The sequence below is a fragment of the Borostomias antarcticus genome (assembly GCF_949987555.1).
Source record: "Borostomias antarcticus genome assembly, chromosome: 1".
Classification (NCBI taxonomy): domain Eukaryota; kingdom Metazoa; phylum Chordata; class Actinopteri; order Stomiiformes; family Stomiidae; genus Borostomias; species Borostomias antarcticus.
Genome location: NC_140234.1, coordinates 24,564,085 through 24,581,902, shown reverse-complemented (window position 1 = coordinate 24,581,902; position 17,818 = coordinate 24,564,085). Strand labels below are relative to the sequence as shown.

Sequence of the window (17,818 nt, the reverse complement as noted above, 5' to 3'; positions counted from 1 at the left end):
GCATAGCTGCATTTTCCCTGTGGCCAACTAGCGTACATTTGCCAGAACCTTGAACCTTGTTTTGTTTGTTATTGAGTGACTGCATCTCTCACTAATGATTGAGATGATACATTTTTAAAAGCTATGTTTCATTCAATGTTTCCAAAATGATGATGCGATTGCGAGGTGGGCTGATGGCAGCAGCCATGTTGGGATTGTTTGTGATTTGGTCTTAGTGATTTAGGAGTCCTCTTGACTACCCCTAACTTTTCACAGACTTGAGCTGGTATTAGTGCTAAAACACTTTGTGAAATACTCTTAGACCAAAAATGTGGGAGTGATGCCCATTAGGAGTTTATCCTAAATCAGCAAGTTAGGTGCTAATTTTAGCCTTAAGATGTTTTGTGAATACAGGCCCAGGTGGGCAGTCAGGGAGTAGAGAAAAACACTGCTAAAACATATAACGCATAGCTGTTGCTTACATTCTGACTGAGAATACTGGGGGTGCAGAGAGACAGAGGAGGAGGAGGAGGAAGAGGAGGGAGGAGGAGGAAGAGGAGGGGGTGGTCCCACGCCAGGCGGTCCCAGAGGAGAAGAGGAGGAGCTGCTTCCTGATAGGCTGGGGGTGTCTATGCCACTGGCTGGGATCAGTGGGGGTCCTACAGGAGACACAAGCCCAGGCTCAAGCCAACACCACTGCACTTTACGTACTGTTAAGTAAATAACGTTACTCTGTAAAGTAAGTAAAGAGTGTTTCTTACTTTGTAAAGTATGCAAGGCAAAGAAAAAACATTTTTGTTTTAATACCAATACCAAGTTATGAATTTTGATACTTTTTGATACTTTTACTAAAAAGGGGGGAAAACTATTAAATGTAGTAATTGTACTAATGCAAAGTGCCCGTGTGCCTGGTTGTCCTGCGCGTTCTATCATTAAATATCAGTGATTAAATCTGTGACCTATACAGCAAACTCTAGAGCTGCACATATACAGAAAGCATTACTCATAACACAGATAAATTGTCTGAATCAGATAAAATTAACCATTCAAATCATCACCTCCGGCATGCACCTCAAACCGAAACTAACAATTTTTCTTTCAAGCCACACACCAAAACGAACGCACCCATAACTGAATAAACTCATACAACTCTGTTTCAACAGTGTTGAACAACCAACTATTGATGACTGTAGATAAGATTCAGTTTTAAGATGTATGCCTGTTCAATATGCACTTGCCATGACAGTTAACGTTCCAGCTTCATGAAGCTATATGCCCTTCATACTGTATATAGTCCGGTCCTTGAGATAACCATGGCGGCCGGAGACGGACACGGTCGGTGCCATTGAAGAGGGCCTAATTAGCTTGTGAGATACCATAAACTAGAAAACATTTTGATGAGATTGATTAGACAGCATAATCTAGGACTATGTTGTCATATTATAGGGTAATGTTTCACAAAAAATTAAATAAGTATCTATGTATGAAACATGAATGATGCATGTGTGTGCAATTCATTCATTGCTATTGTGGGTACAGGGGATGTTTGCGGTGACTTGTTTGCTAGCTATATGCATGACATGAAAAGTCTCTCCGCAACTAGGACAGAGTCTCTCTGACATCCATTTGCATAAGACATCATGGACAACACTTTCAGCACTACGCAAATATGTAGGCTATGTATATGAATGTGTATTACTACTGTAGAGAGGCTTTTCAATCACTCTGTATTTCTTTCGTGGACATAACAGGGAAGTGAATTGGTCAACTACCACCTGTCGGTTTTGTAATTCCTTGAACAGGTCGGGGTGTTTATCCCATAGATGTCTGGCCAGGTTGGACGTGTTGCCTCCCTTTGCGAGATACACTTTAATACATTGCTTGCACAGCAGTGCTTATTTGTTTCGGGGCTCGACTTTTTCAGCCACTTAAAAGCCGAAATATCTCCATATTCCACTCCAGGCCCCCTCTTTGTCAATAAGTTCAGGTGTTTCATCTCTTCAAGTGTTCTTTAATTTCAGGTGTTGCTGAAGCTGCTGCATCTCTATAAGTGTCTCTGAGCAAAAGGAAAGACAGGTCCTCTCCTGCTCTCGAGGGCGCTGCTCTCGACTCACTTCACACACTTGCTGCGGCTCATATTACAAACCCAGCCACGGGTGTTTCCTGCAACATCACACACACCACTAGCGCAATGTCACCGCTGTCAGCATTGTGCTTAAAGAGACAGATTATTAGCCAGATCAAATATCCATTAGCAGAATTATTTATTTATTTTTTTAAAAATGCTGGTATAATACCGTTTTCAACTCTACCACGGTACTTTTTCAGTACCAGTTTACCGTGCAACACCGTGACTAAGAACATGTCCTGGCCTGGGGACTTGCATACGTTAGTTTAGACTAAGATACTGGTGGTGTTTGGTTTGCAGAGAGAACACAACATTGCATCACTCACTGAGAATGAGACTTGGAGGCTAAACCTGGAACCAGGAAAGTGCTATCTGGAGGTCGGAGGTCAGATCTGAGTGATGCATCATGGAAGTTGGAATTCAGTGAAGGTTAATACTCACCAGCCATGGGGAAGATGCCTGGAGGGGGGGGCTGGCCGTGGGGGGGCATGGGCATCCTGAGGCTGGGGGGCGGCTCCGTCATGGGGGGCATGGGCAGACGGGCGGGGGGCAGGGGCAGACGGGCGGGGGGCATGACGGAAGGGGGCGGGAAGGGGATCATGGCGGGCAGAGAGACGTCATCCACGATCAGTGGGTCGTTGCCATGGTCGTAGGGACAGAGTTCGCCACGCACACAGAAACCTTTCTCTGTTAGAGGAGAGAGAGAGAGAGAGAGAGAGAGAGAGAGAGAGAGAGAGAGAGAGAGATTTAGTGTAACAGCTTATTAGTGTAATAGCTCCTGTGGGGCTGCTCTCTAGTAAGGCCACAAAGAGACAAATAGCTCAGATATATATAAACAGAGGACACACTGGGGTTGTACTTCTTGGTTGGACTTCCTGCTCGTCTGCAAGTTGCTCTGTTATTTTATCAATTTTAAAAGTGCCAACCCCCAATTCTGATAGTAACTGTGTATAGGCCACACAAGCAATATCCAACCTTCTTAGCAGACTTATCAGAACTCCTGTCCATCGTTCACACAGACTATGAAAAGATTATCATCACAGGCGATTTTAATCTGCATGTTGATAATGAGGGTGACTCAAAGGCCAGGGACTTTATCAACCTTTTGAATTCCATGGATTTTACTCAACACATAACTGGTCCCACTCACAACCGAGGTCACACCCTTGACCTTGTGATCACAAAGGGTCTTATGACTGGTGTCTACTATCAGTGACCTTGACGTTAATGACCACTTTTGTATTTTCCTCACAGCACTGTTACCCAAAACTGAGATTAGCACACAATGCTTTGTTAAGAAACATTTTCTGAACTTGGTAGCAGCCGATAATTTTGAAATACTGATGAACACAAATAGTGTAACAACCCTGGAAGTGAGGTTTTCACATTAATTATCTACTGTCCACTTTCAATACCAAACTGAGTGCTGCCCTTGACTCTGTAGCACCTATGAAACTGAAAAAGCTTGTGGACAAACAGAAAGCTCCATGGAGGAATGAGGAGATAAATCAACTCAAGAGAACATGCAGAAGAGCTGAGCGCACATGGAGGAAGACAAAGCTGCAGGTTCACCAGGATATTCTTACAGAACATCTCTTTGCTTTTAATAAGGCAATAAATAATTCCAGGAGAGAGAATTTCTCAAAATTGATCTCCAGAAATCATAATTCCAGGGCGCTTTTCTCAACAATTGACCGGCTGATAAATCCCCCTACACACCTGTCAACATGCTCTCTACTTCCAAGTGTGAGGAATGTAGCATATTTTAGAGATAAGATAACTGACGTTGAGATGAATATCCCCCAGGCAAGACCAAATGTTCTGCTTGCTGGCCCTCCTCCACGGAGCAGTGGTATGAGCTTGTTTGCACTGGTTGACAGAGATACTGAGCAAAGTGGTGCCACATCTTAAGTCATCTACATGCCCTCTTGATCCTACGCCGACCAAGTTTTTCAAGACTATTTTTAACTCTGTGTCTGAGGACACCTTAGCCATCATTAACTGCTCCCTCAGTACTGGCTTTTTCCCATCGGCTCTTAAAACTGCCCTGGTTAAACCCTTCCTGAAGAAAAATAACCTAGACCATGGGTTCCCAAACTGTGAGGCGGGCCTCCCCTGGAGTAGTGTTGCACGATATACCTGTACCAACGGTCTACCGCGGTGCCAAAACGTGACGGTGCCAACTATACTATAAGCTCTATACAACGGTACTACCGCAAAATACGGTACTACCGTTGAACATGGCAGGGGGGCAATGTTACCTCTGTTCCCAAAGACTGGCTCGCGACACCGTTGTGCAGCTCCCAATTTGTTGACTCGCGCACACATCTCCGCAGTCACTGGCTCGCGACACCATTGTGGCAGCTCCCAATGTGTTGGCTCGCGCATGCATCTCCGCAGTCACAATATATATTGACGTTATCTGTGTATGTCTGGGCGCGAGCCAGTCTGGTTCTCAGTAGGCTATCGTAATGTCAGAAGCATTCCCTAGCTGAGTCCGCACCATCAAATGTAACATTATTGAAGAAACATAACTCTAAAAGTTTAATATGGAACTACAGTTTGGGTTTTAAACCAGATATACAAGGAAACGCTATAGATGATGGCCGTCCGTTGTGCAGGCGATGCGGCACTGCCGTATAGGCAAAAGAAGGCAACACATCAAACTTAATAAAGCATCTACAATCTCGTCATCCAGACCTTGCACTGGAATACAGACGAGCTAATGAAGTTAGTATGACTTTAGCAGTGTTCTTGCCATTAGCTAATATTACAAAAATGAATGAATAAACCTCTTAGCTAAAGCGTGTGCTGTTGTTGCTAGATAGCCAGCCAAAGCTAGCCAGCTGGCTTGCTAATGAAGTAACGTTAGCCTACCTGTCATGTCGTCATGCACAGCTGTTGAATAAAAATTGTCATCCTCTTATTCCAACTCCAAACTCCTTAAAATAATGTGAGCTACATTATGTTGGCTGAGACAAATCCAATGATAATCCAATGATATCCACCTCTTGACATTTGGTCATTTGATCTGGTTTTGACTTTCACAAAAGTGAAAGCTAGATAAAGCATCGCTGCCATCAACCAAAACCCAGTGGCCCTCCGCTGACCTTTACTGGTGGTTGGTGATACTACACTTGTGTGTATACATGGCTGATTCAGTAGTTGTTTTAAATATGTGTTTTAAATATTTAATATTATATATAATATTATTATATAATAATTCATAATATGCATAGTATCTTTTTACTTACCTATAGAGCTACAATGTAATGCATTAAATGCATGTTATTCATGCACCACTCGTATAAAGTGATTACACTGTACTGTAATGTACTGTGAATACATTGCACCTTCATAAAAATAAAGAAATTTAAATTACACATTTTAATGCTTCGGTATCGTGATACTACTTGGTATCGTGATACTTTGGCTGGTATAGTATCACAGGTCAAATATTGGTATCGTGACAACACTACCCTGGGGGGCCCCAAAGAAATTTAGGGGAGGCGCGGAGGGATGGTTAGAAAAAAATGGAAAAACTTGTTTTTTATTTTAAAAATGTCTATGGTTTTTATGGATGAAATGTGATTTTAAAGGTCAGAAGATCGAAATAAATAATGGGAGAGATGTATACTAAATGTGTGGATAGTGCAGAGAGAGCCTCCCTCCGCAGGCATGAATGTATTGTGCGAAAACGTCATAACGTTAATTAGCAGCAGGTGCCACCAAGCTAACTTAGCTGTATAACGTTTGGGCTAGCTAATGCTGCCTTGCAAAATTGACAGATTTGGGGGGTTGGGGGGCGCGGGTGTGTCACTGTTTTCAGAGGAGAGGCCCACATTGATGGAGTTTGGGAACCCATGACCTAGACTCATCGGTCCTCAGTAATTTTAGACCGATCTCCAACCTCCCTTTCTTAGGTAAAATCCTAGAAAAAAAAAAAAAACATATTCAAACAGTTAAATTACTTTGTAGAAGCAAATTGTATTCTTAATACTTTTCAGTCTGATGTTCACGCTCATCATAGCACGGAGACAGCACTGGTCAAAGTTGTAAATGAACTCAGAATCAACGCTGATGCTAAAAAGCTCTCTGTCCTCTCTGTGCAGCTTTCCACACTGTAGATCATGACATCCTTATTGGAAGACTTGAGAACTGGGTCAGCCTCTCCGGTCCAGTCCTTGACTGGTTTAGAACCTACCTAATTCGCCAAGAGTTTTTTGTCGCCCTTCGTGATTAGAGCTCATAAACACTTCAATGACATGTGGGGTCCCACAAGGATCCATTCTAGGGTCTTTACTCTTCAGTCTGTATATGCTGCCCCTACGTGATGTAATTAGGAGGCACAATATTAGCTACCATAGCTATGCAGATAACACCCAGCTCTATATTTCTGTGACACCCAAACATTTCAGTCGACCACCTGGTAGAATGCATTGCTGATATAAATGCATGGATGTCACAGAACTTCCTTCAGTTAAACCAGGACAAAACAAATGTGTTGATCAATAGTGACTATCGACTATGTCAAGTCAGAAACGTAGGTGTCATGTTGGATTCTATCACCTGAGAAACAATACTAAGGTGAAACCTTTTCTCTCCCAGGCCGACACTGAAACACTAATGCATGCTTTTATCAGTAGCAGGTTGGATTACTGTAATGCTCTCCTATCTGGTCCACCAAAGAAAGCCATAAGTCAATTTCAAATGATACAAAATGCTGCAGCACGTGTCCTCACTAAGACTCTCTAAGCTCTGGCCTGTGTTCTCCTCTCCTCTGTGTTCTCCTCAGCTCAGTAGTCTCAGAGGAGGAGCAGAGTTCCTGGTGGACCTGGGTCATTAGTGACACACTCACTCAGGGGGCACTTAGAATAACAGCAGCTACATCCACTCCACAAACACATCAACATCACAATAACACATCTACACCACACACACATCAAGACATGACCCTAGAGCAGGGCCGGCCCGAGGCATAGGCGAAATAGGCGGTCGCCTAGGGCGCCAAATGGCCAAGGGGCGCCTGGCCAAGGAGCACCAAAAAAAAAAAAAAAAAAATTATTTTTTATTTTTATTAAAATAATTTCATTCCGTAATCCCTACTGTTTCTATTACGCTTCGCAATGCGATGCGGCGCCTCCGCCCAGCGCCGGGCGCCTCCCCCGTTAACAAATCGCGCAGCAGCATTCCCCCCCCCCCCCCCCCCCCCCCGTCAACAAATCTCGCCTAGAGCTGCTGAAATGCTAGGGCCGGCCCTGCCCTAGAGATACAGGACCAGCCCTTATTAGATACAGCCTGCATCATAAAGGCAATGCAACATAACACATCAATAACTAGATATTGATCTGAACTATTGAGCAGACACAGCAACCACTCACACCATACCATCCCCAGGGTTCTTCCTGGTTCAAAAGGAGGCGAAGGTGGTACCTTAAGCGGGGGGTCTGGGGGTCCTCCCCCTTTGGGCATCAAAAGCTTAATTTGCTGCATTCTGGTGAATTGTCTATGCACTAATGAGTGCTGGATTAGCTTGTCTGCCTAACTATATTCCGATTTACAACCGAAAGTTGTAAATTCATTCATGGTTGAAGTCTAGGGGGTGGCGTCATACATGTAGGTGCCACAACTGACGGACACGAGTGTTATGTAACCTTCAAGTCTAGCACAAGTTCACTGTGAATAGCAAGGAAGGGTCATCTTGGCCCCCCTAGCGCTGTTTAATCAGAACTTTAGCTGATACGCAGGCAGGAAAACAGAATTTAAGGGGCATTAACGTGGCAGACGGACACTTCGTTACAGAGGGGGAAGACAGACTTAGGGCAAGTGTCTATTCCATGAACTCTGTATGTGGAACTTGTACAATAAACCTGTTTTTTCGCCACTCCAAATCCCGTTTGCAAGAAAACCAGACTACATGTGGTATTAGCTGAGTGATGCTGCGCCTTTGCTGAACTTAAAAACACAACGCAGACTAAGAAAGAAACATCATCAGAGAAAAACGCCAAAAGCCAACACTACACAGTAGACTAGCGGTTTTATGTCAATGAATGAAGAGGCTCCACACTCCCATAAAGAAAGCATTGTCTGTTCAATAACCTGAGCTCCATGCTAGATGTGTTCGTGACATCAAGACCTTCCGTCCAGTCCAACCCCCGTGTTTCTGCGAGCCTCCTAAGTCAAGATGTCTGTTTAGGCGTTTAAGTCATGAGGAACACTTTTGTTTTCACTGCAAACTAGTTAAACTAGTTACTAATGAATCGTCTGAAAGGAACAAAGGTTGCACCAGAACAATTATGTGCACTCGCACATATGCTGCCAGTTATATTGAGGTTGCACAGATTAAAATTATTTTGAGGTCACACAGATTTAAAATAAATAAATAAATAAACAAACAAAAACTGTATGCATACTACGCAAAGTGTGTACAGGTTGGCAGGTCTTAGTATTTTTGTTCTCGAGTTGGAGGCAGCACGAAATTTGACGGAGGTGGCCGCCTCGTAATTCTCTATGCAGGAAAAACCCTGATCCCAGTCAAACATGCATTCTTAAGACCTTAAGATACTGTCTGAGAACTACCAAGAACGGTCCCACATTCTGGACAGAGTAGACAGTGGTATTCAGCTACTCTTGGAGGTCAAGAGTTATATTTGACACAATTGGTGTCAAATATAACCTGATGAAGCCTAATGCAGCCTTATCATGTTGGTTACTATAAGTGCTTTTATATTTGACAACAAGAGAAGCTAAATACCACTCCAAGAGTAGCTGAATACCACTGTCTATTAAGCACTTTGAGACTTCACTGTATTTTAAGTGTGCTGCTATATCAAGAAAATCAAAAATAAAATCTAAAAGCCCTTCTAGCTCCTAACCAAAGCCCTTCTAGCTCCTAACCAGAGCGCTTCTACAGCAGCTCCTAACCAGAGCCCTTTTAGCTCCTCAGAAGAGCCCTGTGAGCGGAGGTCTTACCGTCGTAGTCGCGGCAGCGCTGCTTCAGGGAAGTGCTCTTGGTGAAGGGCTTGGCCTCACGGTGGTTGCCGTAGTAACTGGACCAGTTCTCCGTGGTGCTGTCTGGCAGGTGGGCAGGCGCCGTCGTGGCGACGGAGCTGGGCGGGGCAGGGGGGTGGGGCAGGGGCAGGAGTGGGGTATGGGGGGTGGGCAGGAGGGGGGGTGGGTGTTGGTGGGACGGCTGCTGCAGGGGGGTGGAGCCTGAAGAGGGGTTGTAGCTCTCTGGGTCCTTCCTCTCCACCTCAAACTTGGACCTGTAATCTGTTGGAGGACACACACAGTTCAAAATGTTCAGCTGTAGAAATAGTATGCCATTTCTCTCCTGTTGGACACACACACACAAAGACGCACACAGCCTGAGACACACAGACAGGCAAACTTCAAGACGTTCAGCTATAGAACAATTCCTATCCCATCTCACTCCTCATACCACTCGCATTCCATGTAAACACAAAATGATGCAAAATTCCACCTTGAGGTTGCCAGGTTGAAATCATCCACTGCTGGTCCATGCTCCTGTGTTGCTGCAATGTCAGCCATGTGACTCCTGGCTGACGTGAAACTGCACTGACATGATCCCCACTGGCATACATTAATCCTCCATCATCTCCTCTCCTGGCACTGCTCTCAACTACACACCAGCCCTGGGTCACTGGCACTGCCCGATCCATTACACGTTCATCTAACAACAATGTGGTTCTCTTGGCCTGAGTCTCATCTGTCCCACTGCTGTCTCTCCTACTCTCTGAGGCTCACACTCCTCCTCTAACAACTAACTATCCATCCATTCATCTGTCCGTGAGTCTCACCCCTACCTCCGCTGCTCCTCCTCCTGGCCTCCTCTAGCATCTCTCCATCCTCCCCCCCCCCCCGTCTCACCTCTTCCCCGGCCGTGCTCCTTGTCCCTGCTCTTGCCTCGGCTCCCGCTTCTGCTCCGGCTGCGGCTGTAGCTCCGCCCCCGAGGGCTGCCCCTCCTCCGGTCGTGGCGCTCCCGGTGGGCCTCACCGCCGCCGCTGCCGCCGCCCCTGCCATGGCGCTCCGCCTCCCGCCGCTTGCGCTCCTCCCGTCTGCGGTCCTCGCGGCCCCTGAGGACCAGCCCAATCGTGTGTCAGGACGCTTTGTATTGGTGAAATTGTGCAACTTGTTTTGTTTTAGTGGACTAGATGTGTGGGACGCACTCTTGGGCCTAATCAGTCTGCCAGCAGGCCTCCAGGGAGGCAGCAGCCACGCGGGGACAGCAGCTACCTCCTACGGGCTAGCCTCACCTGGTCTCGTTGAAGTCAGAGCGGTTTCTCAGAGGACTTCTCCTCCGTCGGTTGTCCCTGTCCTCCTCTGTGTTCTCAACCTGGGGAAAATAACAAGTTATGTTTAAATGTGTCTATTTGTACGTCTAGGTACTCTCTGAGGGGGCCGTCAATGGGCATTATGTGCATGAAATGTGTCTACTAATGTTAAGGTAATGTGTTGTGACCTTGGATGAATCAACTGCTGCCCACCTTGAGTCAACAATACACCATATCTATCAATATAACAATGAAGTGGATCAATACAATAAAGGCAGTCATTTTTGTCCTCCACTTGTGGCTCAAAACATCCAGTTAGTTGTGACTCATTGCTCCACTAGTCAAGCACCTGGGCAGGCCTGCAGGGTAGCAGCATCGCCCTCTGCCTCTTTAGTAACCCCCCCCCCCCCCCCCAGAGAGGAGCATGGCTGATGCTGTTCAGCAGTGACTTCATCAGAGTACCCAGAACCCCTCACTGCAGCAACAACGGGAATGGGAAAGCTCTTGAATCTTGTGCGGGGAGTCCAACATGTGTGTGAGCTGTCAGTAACATGTCTGGCTGATGAAGTGCGATTCAGGCTACTTGGACTCTCTTCCTCATTAACTCACTTCACAGAGTTAAAGTATGTTCAAATGCAGCTGGGTTTGAAAGGTAGCTGGCTCCACCCCTATGCCCATGTTTTGTGGTATCTTTCTTCAGACTAGCAGTGACTTCATTCACACAGGGTGACAAGAGGACAGGACAGCAGGACCGACAAGGGGAACAACGGCATCAACCTCTGTCTCTCTACAGCCATGTTCATGTTTTCATGGGTGAGAGCCAGAGGCCTGCGTTAACTCTTACCTCGGCTGTCTCTGTCTTGGGCATGGAGGGCTTGGCCTCCTCCTTTGGGACTTCCTTCACTGAGGGGTTTCCCAGGTAGTTTTTGGTGGTTAGACATTCAAAGAGCTTATCGACAAACCCAGTGGTCTCTGGAGGAGAGGAGCACATTGGGTCCATATGTAACAGCAGTCATCAAAACACAGTGATCATGACTCAGATATACTGTAGTTTAATGTGTTTACTAGTTAGTTTGCATACATCATGCCTGCTTGTGCAACCAATTGTACTAAGTGTAGTTAGTTGTGTTAACTGACCTTTTTGTAAGAACACATCTAGTTGATCTGCACAGAGCGCTTTCAGCTCCTTCTCTGGTTTGTCCTTCTTGACTAAAGCCACCACATAGTTGGCCAGAGCAGAGGGGTCAGCATCACATCTGCAAACACAAACAACACGTCAATCCTGCTCTTCTGACAAGACAACAATCCTAGAATCAATGTTCACCATATGCAACGAATTAACGTTATAACTTACAATGCAATCTGAATGTGTCTGTGTAAACATTTAGTAACACGCAGACAAGCTCCATAACCTTGTATATACACACTAACGTTATGTCACGTCAACCAAAAACTTCGGTTGGTAGCTAGCTAGATAGCTATAACTAGCATAGCTGGCTAACGTCGCTATCGAGGGGGGCAGCATATTGAGCTAGCTAGTTAGCTACGTAGCTATGCAGACAACACGAACATGCCTAGCAACGCAGCCTCTTCCTCGCCATAGATGCACCCAACTTTGAGCGAACAGTCGAAGTCTAACATTAGATACCATCAATAAAGCAGTCCCATTGAAAAGGGAGTCCAGGCTAACGTTAGCTGGTGGCTGAGTAAGCTAACGTTACTGTGCCACTGACGCGTAGATAGCTAGCTGACGTTAGTTAGCTAGCTAGCTACATTGCAAGATGAAACAAGTATAACATCAATATCCATATGCACAATCGTTAATCGAATGAACATATGTATCTAGCTATGCCTATGAGCTGATTCGTAAAACGTCTCTGAAATGCAAAGCCGTTTCATTTAACTACGCAACAAACAACGCTTGCCACATCGAGTAATAGCAAAAGCTAACGGCCATGGTGGTGCTAACTCGTGCAGATAGCAAGTCAGCTAGCTGGCTAACCTAGCTCAGCGACATCTCAATTCATCACTCACATTGGTTCCAGGAGTTTTGCCAGCCATGACTTCAGAGCTTCCACATTGTCTATGATCATCGTGAAAATGACTTTAATAATGTCAACTAGTTGAAAGTGCGACGTGATATTTCAACTTTCATCGTCTAAGTTATAAATGTATAATCTTTAGGCCTTCACACAGCTCTCTTGCAGCTTGCAGGTCGGACGACTTGCTTTACGTTGAACGCAGGCATGGCAACCAATCTGGAAGTGTCGCAAGACCCGCTCGTAGATTTTAGGGGCCGGGCAGCCTCAGCTGTCGGACCCCTCTTGTATTTGCCAATATTCGGTATCTTCCTTGGAAGTCTGACTTCCCATGCATGAAAAATCACCAAACTTTGCACATAGGTCCAGTCCTACGCCAGAACTTCAACTTTCAACTGGCATAAGGGGCCAATTAGTCCTGATGGTGGCGCTACAGCAACAGTCTAAAGTTTAAAACATACAAAATCATGACAAATCAGCCGTACGTGCTATCACTTTACAACCATCACCAACATGTAGGCCCAAGTGAGCAGAAACGTCCACATGCTTTGAGCTAGCAGGAATTGTGAAGCCCATCACTTTTTGTGCAAGGCGTCACACCAACGAGAGGGAATGCCGGTTTGTCCGTGCCTCCGTCGGGTTATTGACCTGCAGTTCTATGTTGCTACCACAAGAGGCAGTGGTCCCAAAACATCAAAACATCTATGACACCTCAGGTTTCCCAGATATTCAATGGCTTGGTGGTTAGGGAGTTTGCTTCTCAAACTGAATGTCACAATTTCAAACCCTAATGGGACAGTATTTTGTCACTGGATGTTATAGGGGGGCTGCCCATAATTCCAACATCCCATTATTTCCGACCACTCAATGTTCCGAAAATTACCCATTATTCCGACGTCTCATTGTCTCAACGTCCTGTTGTTCCGACCATATTAAACCCATTCATCCGACGTCGCATTACTCCAACCAACCTGGTCTCACTTGGCAGACTTCAGAATTCGATTAATTTCTAGACGGCATCATACAACATAACAGTTACAGTAGGCTATGATGAAAATAACGTATATGCGTGGAGGCACTCGGGCAGCGATCATTGAGCCACTCCCCTGCGCGCCCGCACGCCTCTAGGCATTGTGATATGTAGAGCGTGCCCACTAAGCGCCGTCCGAGTAGCTCCCTCCTGGGTCCAGTTTCGTAAATTAGCCTGATCCCTGTGTCCACCTCTATCCCCTTCTTCCAAGTGGTAGAGATTGGTCGGAATAATGGGTTTAATATGGTCGGAACAACAGGACGTTGAGACAATGAGACGTTAGAATAATGGGTAATTTTCAGAACATTGAGTGGTCGGAATAATGGGATGTTATTGAATTTATGTGGTAGAGCCACCGCCCATAAATAAACGAGCGTGGGTCATATTTGTTTATTATAGACCCTTTTACAGCCTACGTCAGCACAAGTATGTGCGTGCATTCTTGAAACAGTAGCAGGGGGAGACAGACAAATTCAGACCAAGGAGCAGTAAAAAGCAGTATTTTAGTGCAAAGACTAGTATTTTATATAGCCTACCATCAAGATGTCTGAGAAGGGTATCTCTGCAGGCCCGGAGACTTCGAGGGGGCGGGTCAACTGTCAATCAATTTCTACTTTGGCCAATCAGAGGCTGACAATCGTCTTGTCAATCAAAAACTAATTTCGCCTGAAACGGTTGTCAATCACTTTTTATTTGGCGAATCGCCTTTCTCTTAGGAGAAGGGGTGTGAGACGCAAAGCTAATTTGTCATTAATAAGTGTCAGCTGCGGACGATCAAGCGAACATATTGGACGTCTTTCGAGGTAAGGGAGATTGACACAAGTAACATAACAATAAGCAGTTATTTTAACGTATTTTCAATTAGTTATAACATTGACAGCGCCTAAATGCTCACATTTAAGAACGTAGACGAAGATGCTGAGATGCCTAACGTTAGCTAAATAGCTAGTTAGTGTATACATCCATGATCCTAGCCGTCACAACGTGGCTAGCAAGGTGTAGGCTATTCTTGACCCAAGTTAACATTAGCAAAGCGGTGTACCTGCGCACATGCACAAACAGAGCAGTGCTTCTACAAAGAAATCTATCATATTTATTTTCTCATGTAAACACTGGGCGTTTGGTGTTGCCAAGCAATTAGGCTCTTTGCACAAGCTCCACTACTTCCTGAAATTCTACAGGCATCCTTATTTCCTGTCCTATACCATTTGATGGAAGTTATTAATCAGGTGTGCCGCTTATATAGATAAACAAATAGACAGGTAGGTGTGTATATATATACACAGTATGCATGATTATGTTCTGTTAAAAATATATAATTTGTTGACAGGAAACCAAGAGGTACAAGAGAGGGGACAGGAGGAGAGGACATAGAGATGAGAGATGAGATACCTGATGTTAGCCAAAGAGACATTACATTAATTAGATCCTGGCAAGTTTAAAAAATAATGTGGATGGATGGGTGGGTGGGGGTGTGTGTGTTTATAGCTTATGTTTAGGTTTTGTTATTTGTGGACAGGAGATGAAAATGGACACCACAGTGGAGGAGAGGTGACAGGAGGAGACCAGCATGGACAAAAGACAGGAGGAGAGGTGACAGGAGGAGACCAACATGGACACCACAGTGGAAGAGAGGTGACAGGAGGAGACCAACATGGACACCACAGTGGAAGAGAGGTGACAGGAGGAGACCAACATGGACAAGAGTGGAAGAGAGGTACATACTTTTTTTTCTGGCTATGCGTTATGTGACAGACCATATGTACACCTCACCCTTGTAAATATGTATAGTTTTAATCTGTTTTGCAATGTACAGTAATAATTTGTATGCCTAATAAAATGTTCTAAACTGTTAATGGTGTTCAGTCTCATCCTAGTTTGTACCATAATGCTTGCTGCCATATCCCATATAGCATTAATTTGTTTTTTTACTGCAAATGCTAAATGTAGCCAGTGGTCAGGGTTTGGTAAGTAAATGACCATATCTGCACCGTGCAAAAAAAGACGTGCAGACCAAGTCATATGAATACGTGTAGATCTAGTCTCAGCAAAGTCCATCTACGACGGTTATTATCAATGTTTATCTTTGTTATGATGAACAGAATGGACAGTAACTGTGGGTGATTTGTCCTATGATGCAGTTATATCAGGGTTCAGGAACGCTGTGCTGTTCTACATTAGAACAACGTCTAGAGGGAGCCAGACCTAGGTCAGATACAAAGATCAAATTCTCAAAGGTATGTGAGCCGTGTTTGATTGAACTTGGAGTGTGTACTGAAAGGACTGGTCCCTTGGCTTCATGGCACTGGGTGAACTAAATCTAGTCACCTGAAGTGTTAGATGCTCTTTGCTAATAGTACAGTATTTCACCAAGGTCTGTTGGAAACCTGAAGGAGCAGAGAACCGGTGTAACAGCCCCCTGCCCAGACTATACCCGGGGTTAAAGTGGGATAGCCTATATTCCAGGCTAGTCCAGTTTATACCCTGGGGTATGTTATCTTCTGTTACAAACTGCTGATAAGTTGAGTTACTGACGCAGACTGGTCAGAGGGAGTAAAATGTATTCACGATGGGTGTAAGTGTAACTAATATTGGTCTAAATATAAATATCTGCTAAAACTGTTATCATTTTTGGAACACTCCTGATCCCTGTGTGGTGACAACTGTTCTCTGTGAACTCACATTAAAACAAGACTTAGACTGGGATTCTGGTTGGTATCTCTCATTTTATTGATTAATGAGCTGAAATAACGCAATTGATGATTAATCACTTAATTGCCAAAACAAGTATTATTTAGGCTTGGCTATTTCACACCCAGAACCCACTGGTTTTTAAGAAAAAGGTCAAACAGAGCCTGTTAGATAGTATCTCAAAGTAAGGATAGCCAACATGACCAGTATTTAGACTAAAGAAGCACATTAGCATATTTGAATGTATAAATTTGAACTGTATGTATACATTGTGTGTATACATTTGACTGGACCTTATTGTGTCTATCCCTGTCAAAGGTAAATTCCTGTCAAAGACAAATGCATCTTTCAACAATATATTCTGGACTTTTTGATAAATAAATAAAATCCAGGCCAGTTTATATCCCCCATACTCAGATACAGTACATAAAATAATCAAGGATACAGTGTTCAATTTAGATTTTCACACTCCAAGAGGCATTCAATGTCATGCCAATAACCACGATAAAGCACAACCAAACACAAGCACAATCAGGCCTAATCAATATCCATACACAAGCTAGCTTTAGTACAGGACTTTGGTTTGGGTATCAAAATGCACCTTTTCTCTCTGTTCTGTGTAAAATAATAATATAGTTGAACATAGGGCCTACTTACTTATCAAAGCTGTATTACATAAATTGTGTAGTTTAAATTTAAATGAAAGGAGTATAGTCTGGCCTACCCCAAAATATGCTGCGGGGGTATAACCTGGACTAAAGGGGCATATAGTCTGGCCTAGCCCAAAATAAACCAGACTAGGCTATTTTATACACTGGGTTATATTTTAGGCTGGATGGGGATAGTTTGGCAGGGGGTTAATCTGGCCTGCTACACCGGCACTCACAGAAAAAATTGCATTTATATTTTTATTGGGCAAACGGACACGTTTCGGCCATAAGCCACCATCCACATATGATGGTATACCATAACGATAACACCATAACATTTGACAGTTAAGTAGGTAAGGGTAGGAGACATTAGCAAATCAGAAAACATAAGAGGGTCCACATGTGAACAGGCTGCCGGGTGCAGATAGTTGAAGGAGAGCTCCCCTAATGTGGTGATAAAGATTAAGGCAGAACATGACTAGTGTCTCAGCTAAAATACAAAAATATAAAAAGAAAGATACATAGTCATCAATATAAAACAATCAATGTATATAAAAACATCATTAATATAGAAATATAGGAATATATAATATAGGAAAAATACATAATAATCAATATAGAGAAAAGGTATCAAAATAGCCCATATATCATTCAGAGATTATAAATCAAGGGCTTACAGTAAATGTTAACGTAATGGAACAATATACAGAGATATAGAAAAAGTGCATATACCTATATAGAAAAATAGAACCAGGTCTCTGTATAGTCAGTATAATAGGGTACACAATAGTATGTACTGTAGGGGAATAGGTTAGAGTTAAAGAAGAATATTCTTTTTCGACAACCTGGACCTTATTTACGGCATATTATAAGACGTTTGACTCACCGAGATAACTTTGGTGTAATTCGGAGGCCTGTAGAAGAAATTTAAAATCCAGCGCGAGCCAAGTATATCCATGTAATGACGGCGGACGGGGCACTGAGAATGCAGCTTCTAAAAAAATTAT

The 17,818-nt window shown here is 44.1% G+C and overlaps 1 protein-coding gene across 3 annotated transcripts in view; it reads right to left on the bottom strand.

Annotated features, from left to right (window-relative positions):
* The window catches only part of rbm27 (RNA binding motif protein 27), a 37,647-nt gene extending 25,074 nt beyond the window's left edge, over window positions 1–12,573 (bottom strand). For all 3 annotated transcript variants that reach the window (XM_084437598.1, XM_084437599.1, XM_084437600.1), the window contains exons 1-8: window positions 12,436–12,573; window positions 11,539–11,657; window positions 11,246–11,373; window positions 10,384–10,463; window positions 9,998–10,203; window positions 9,080–9,379; window positions 2,549–2,794; window positions 462–638 (exon numbers count right to left, since the gene is read on the bottom strand). In XM_084437598.1, coding sequence (XP_084293724.1) covers window positions 462–638; window positions 2,549–2,794; window positions 9,080–9,379; window positions 9,998–10,203; window positions 10,384–10,463; window positions 11,246–11,373; window positions 11,539–11,657; window positions 12,436–12,494 — 1,315 coding nt within the window. In that variant the 5' untranslated portion in view covers window positions 12,495–12,573. The remainder of the gene's footprint in view (window positions 1–461; window positions 639–2,548; window positions 2,795–9,079; window positions 9,380–9,997; window positions 10,204–10,383; window positions 10,464–11,245; window positions 11,374–11,538; window positions 11,658–12,435) is intronic.
* Window positions 12,574–17,818: the final 5,245 nt, after the last annotated feature.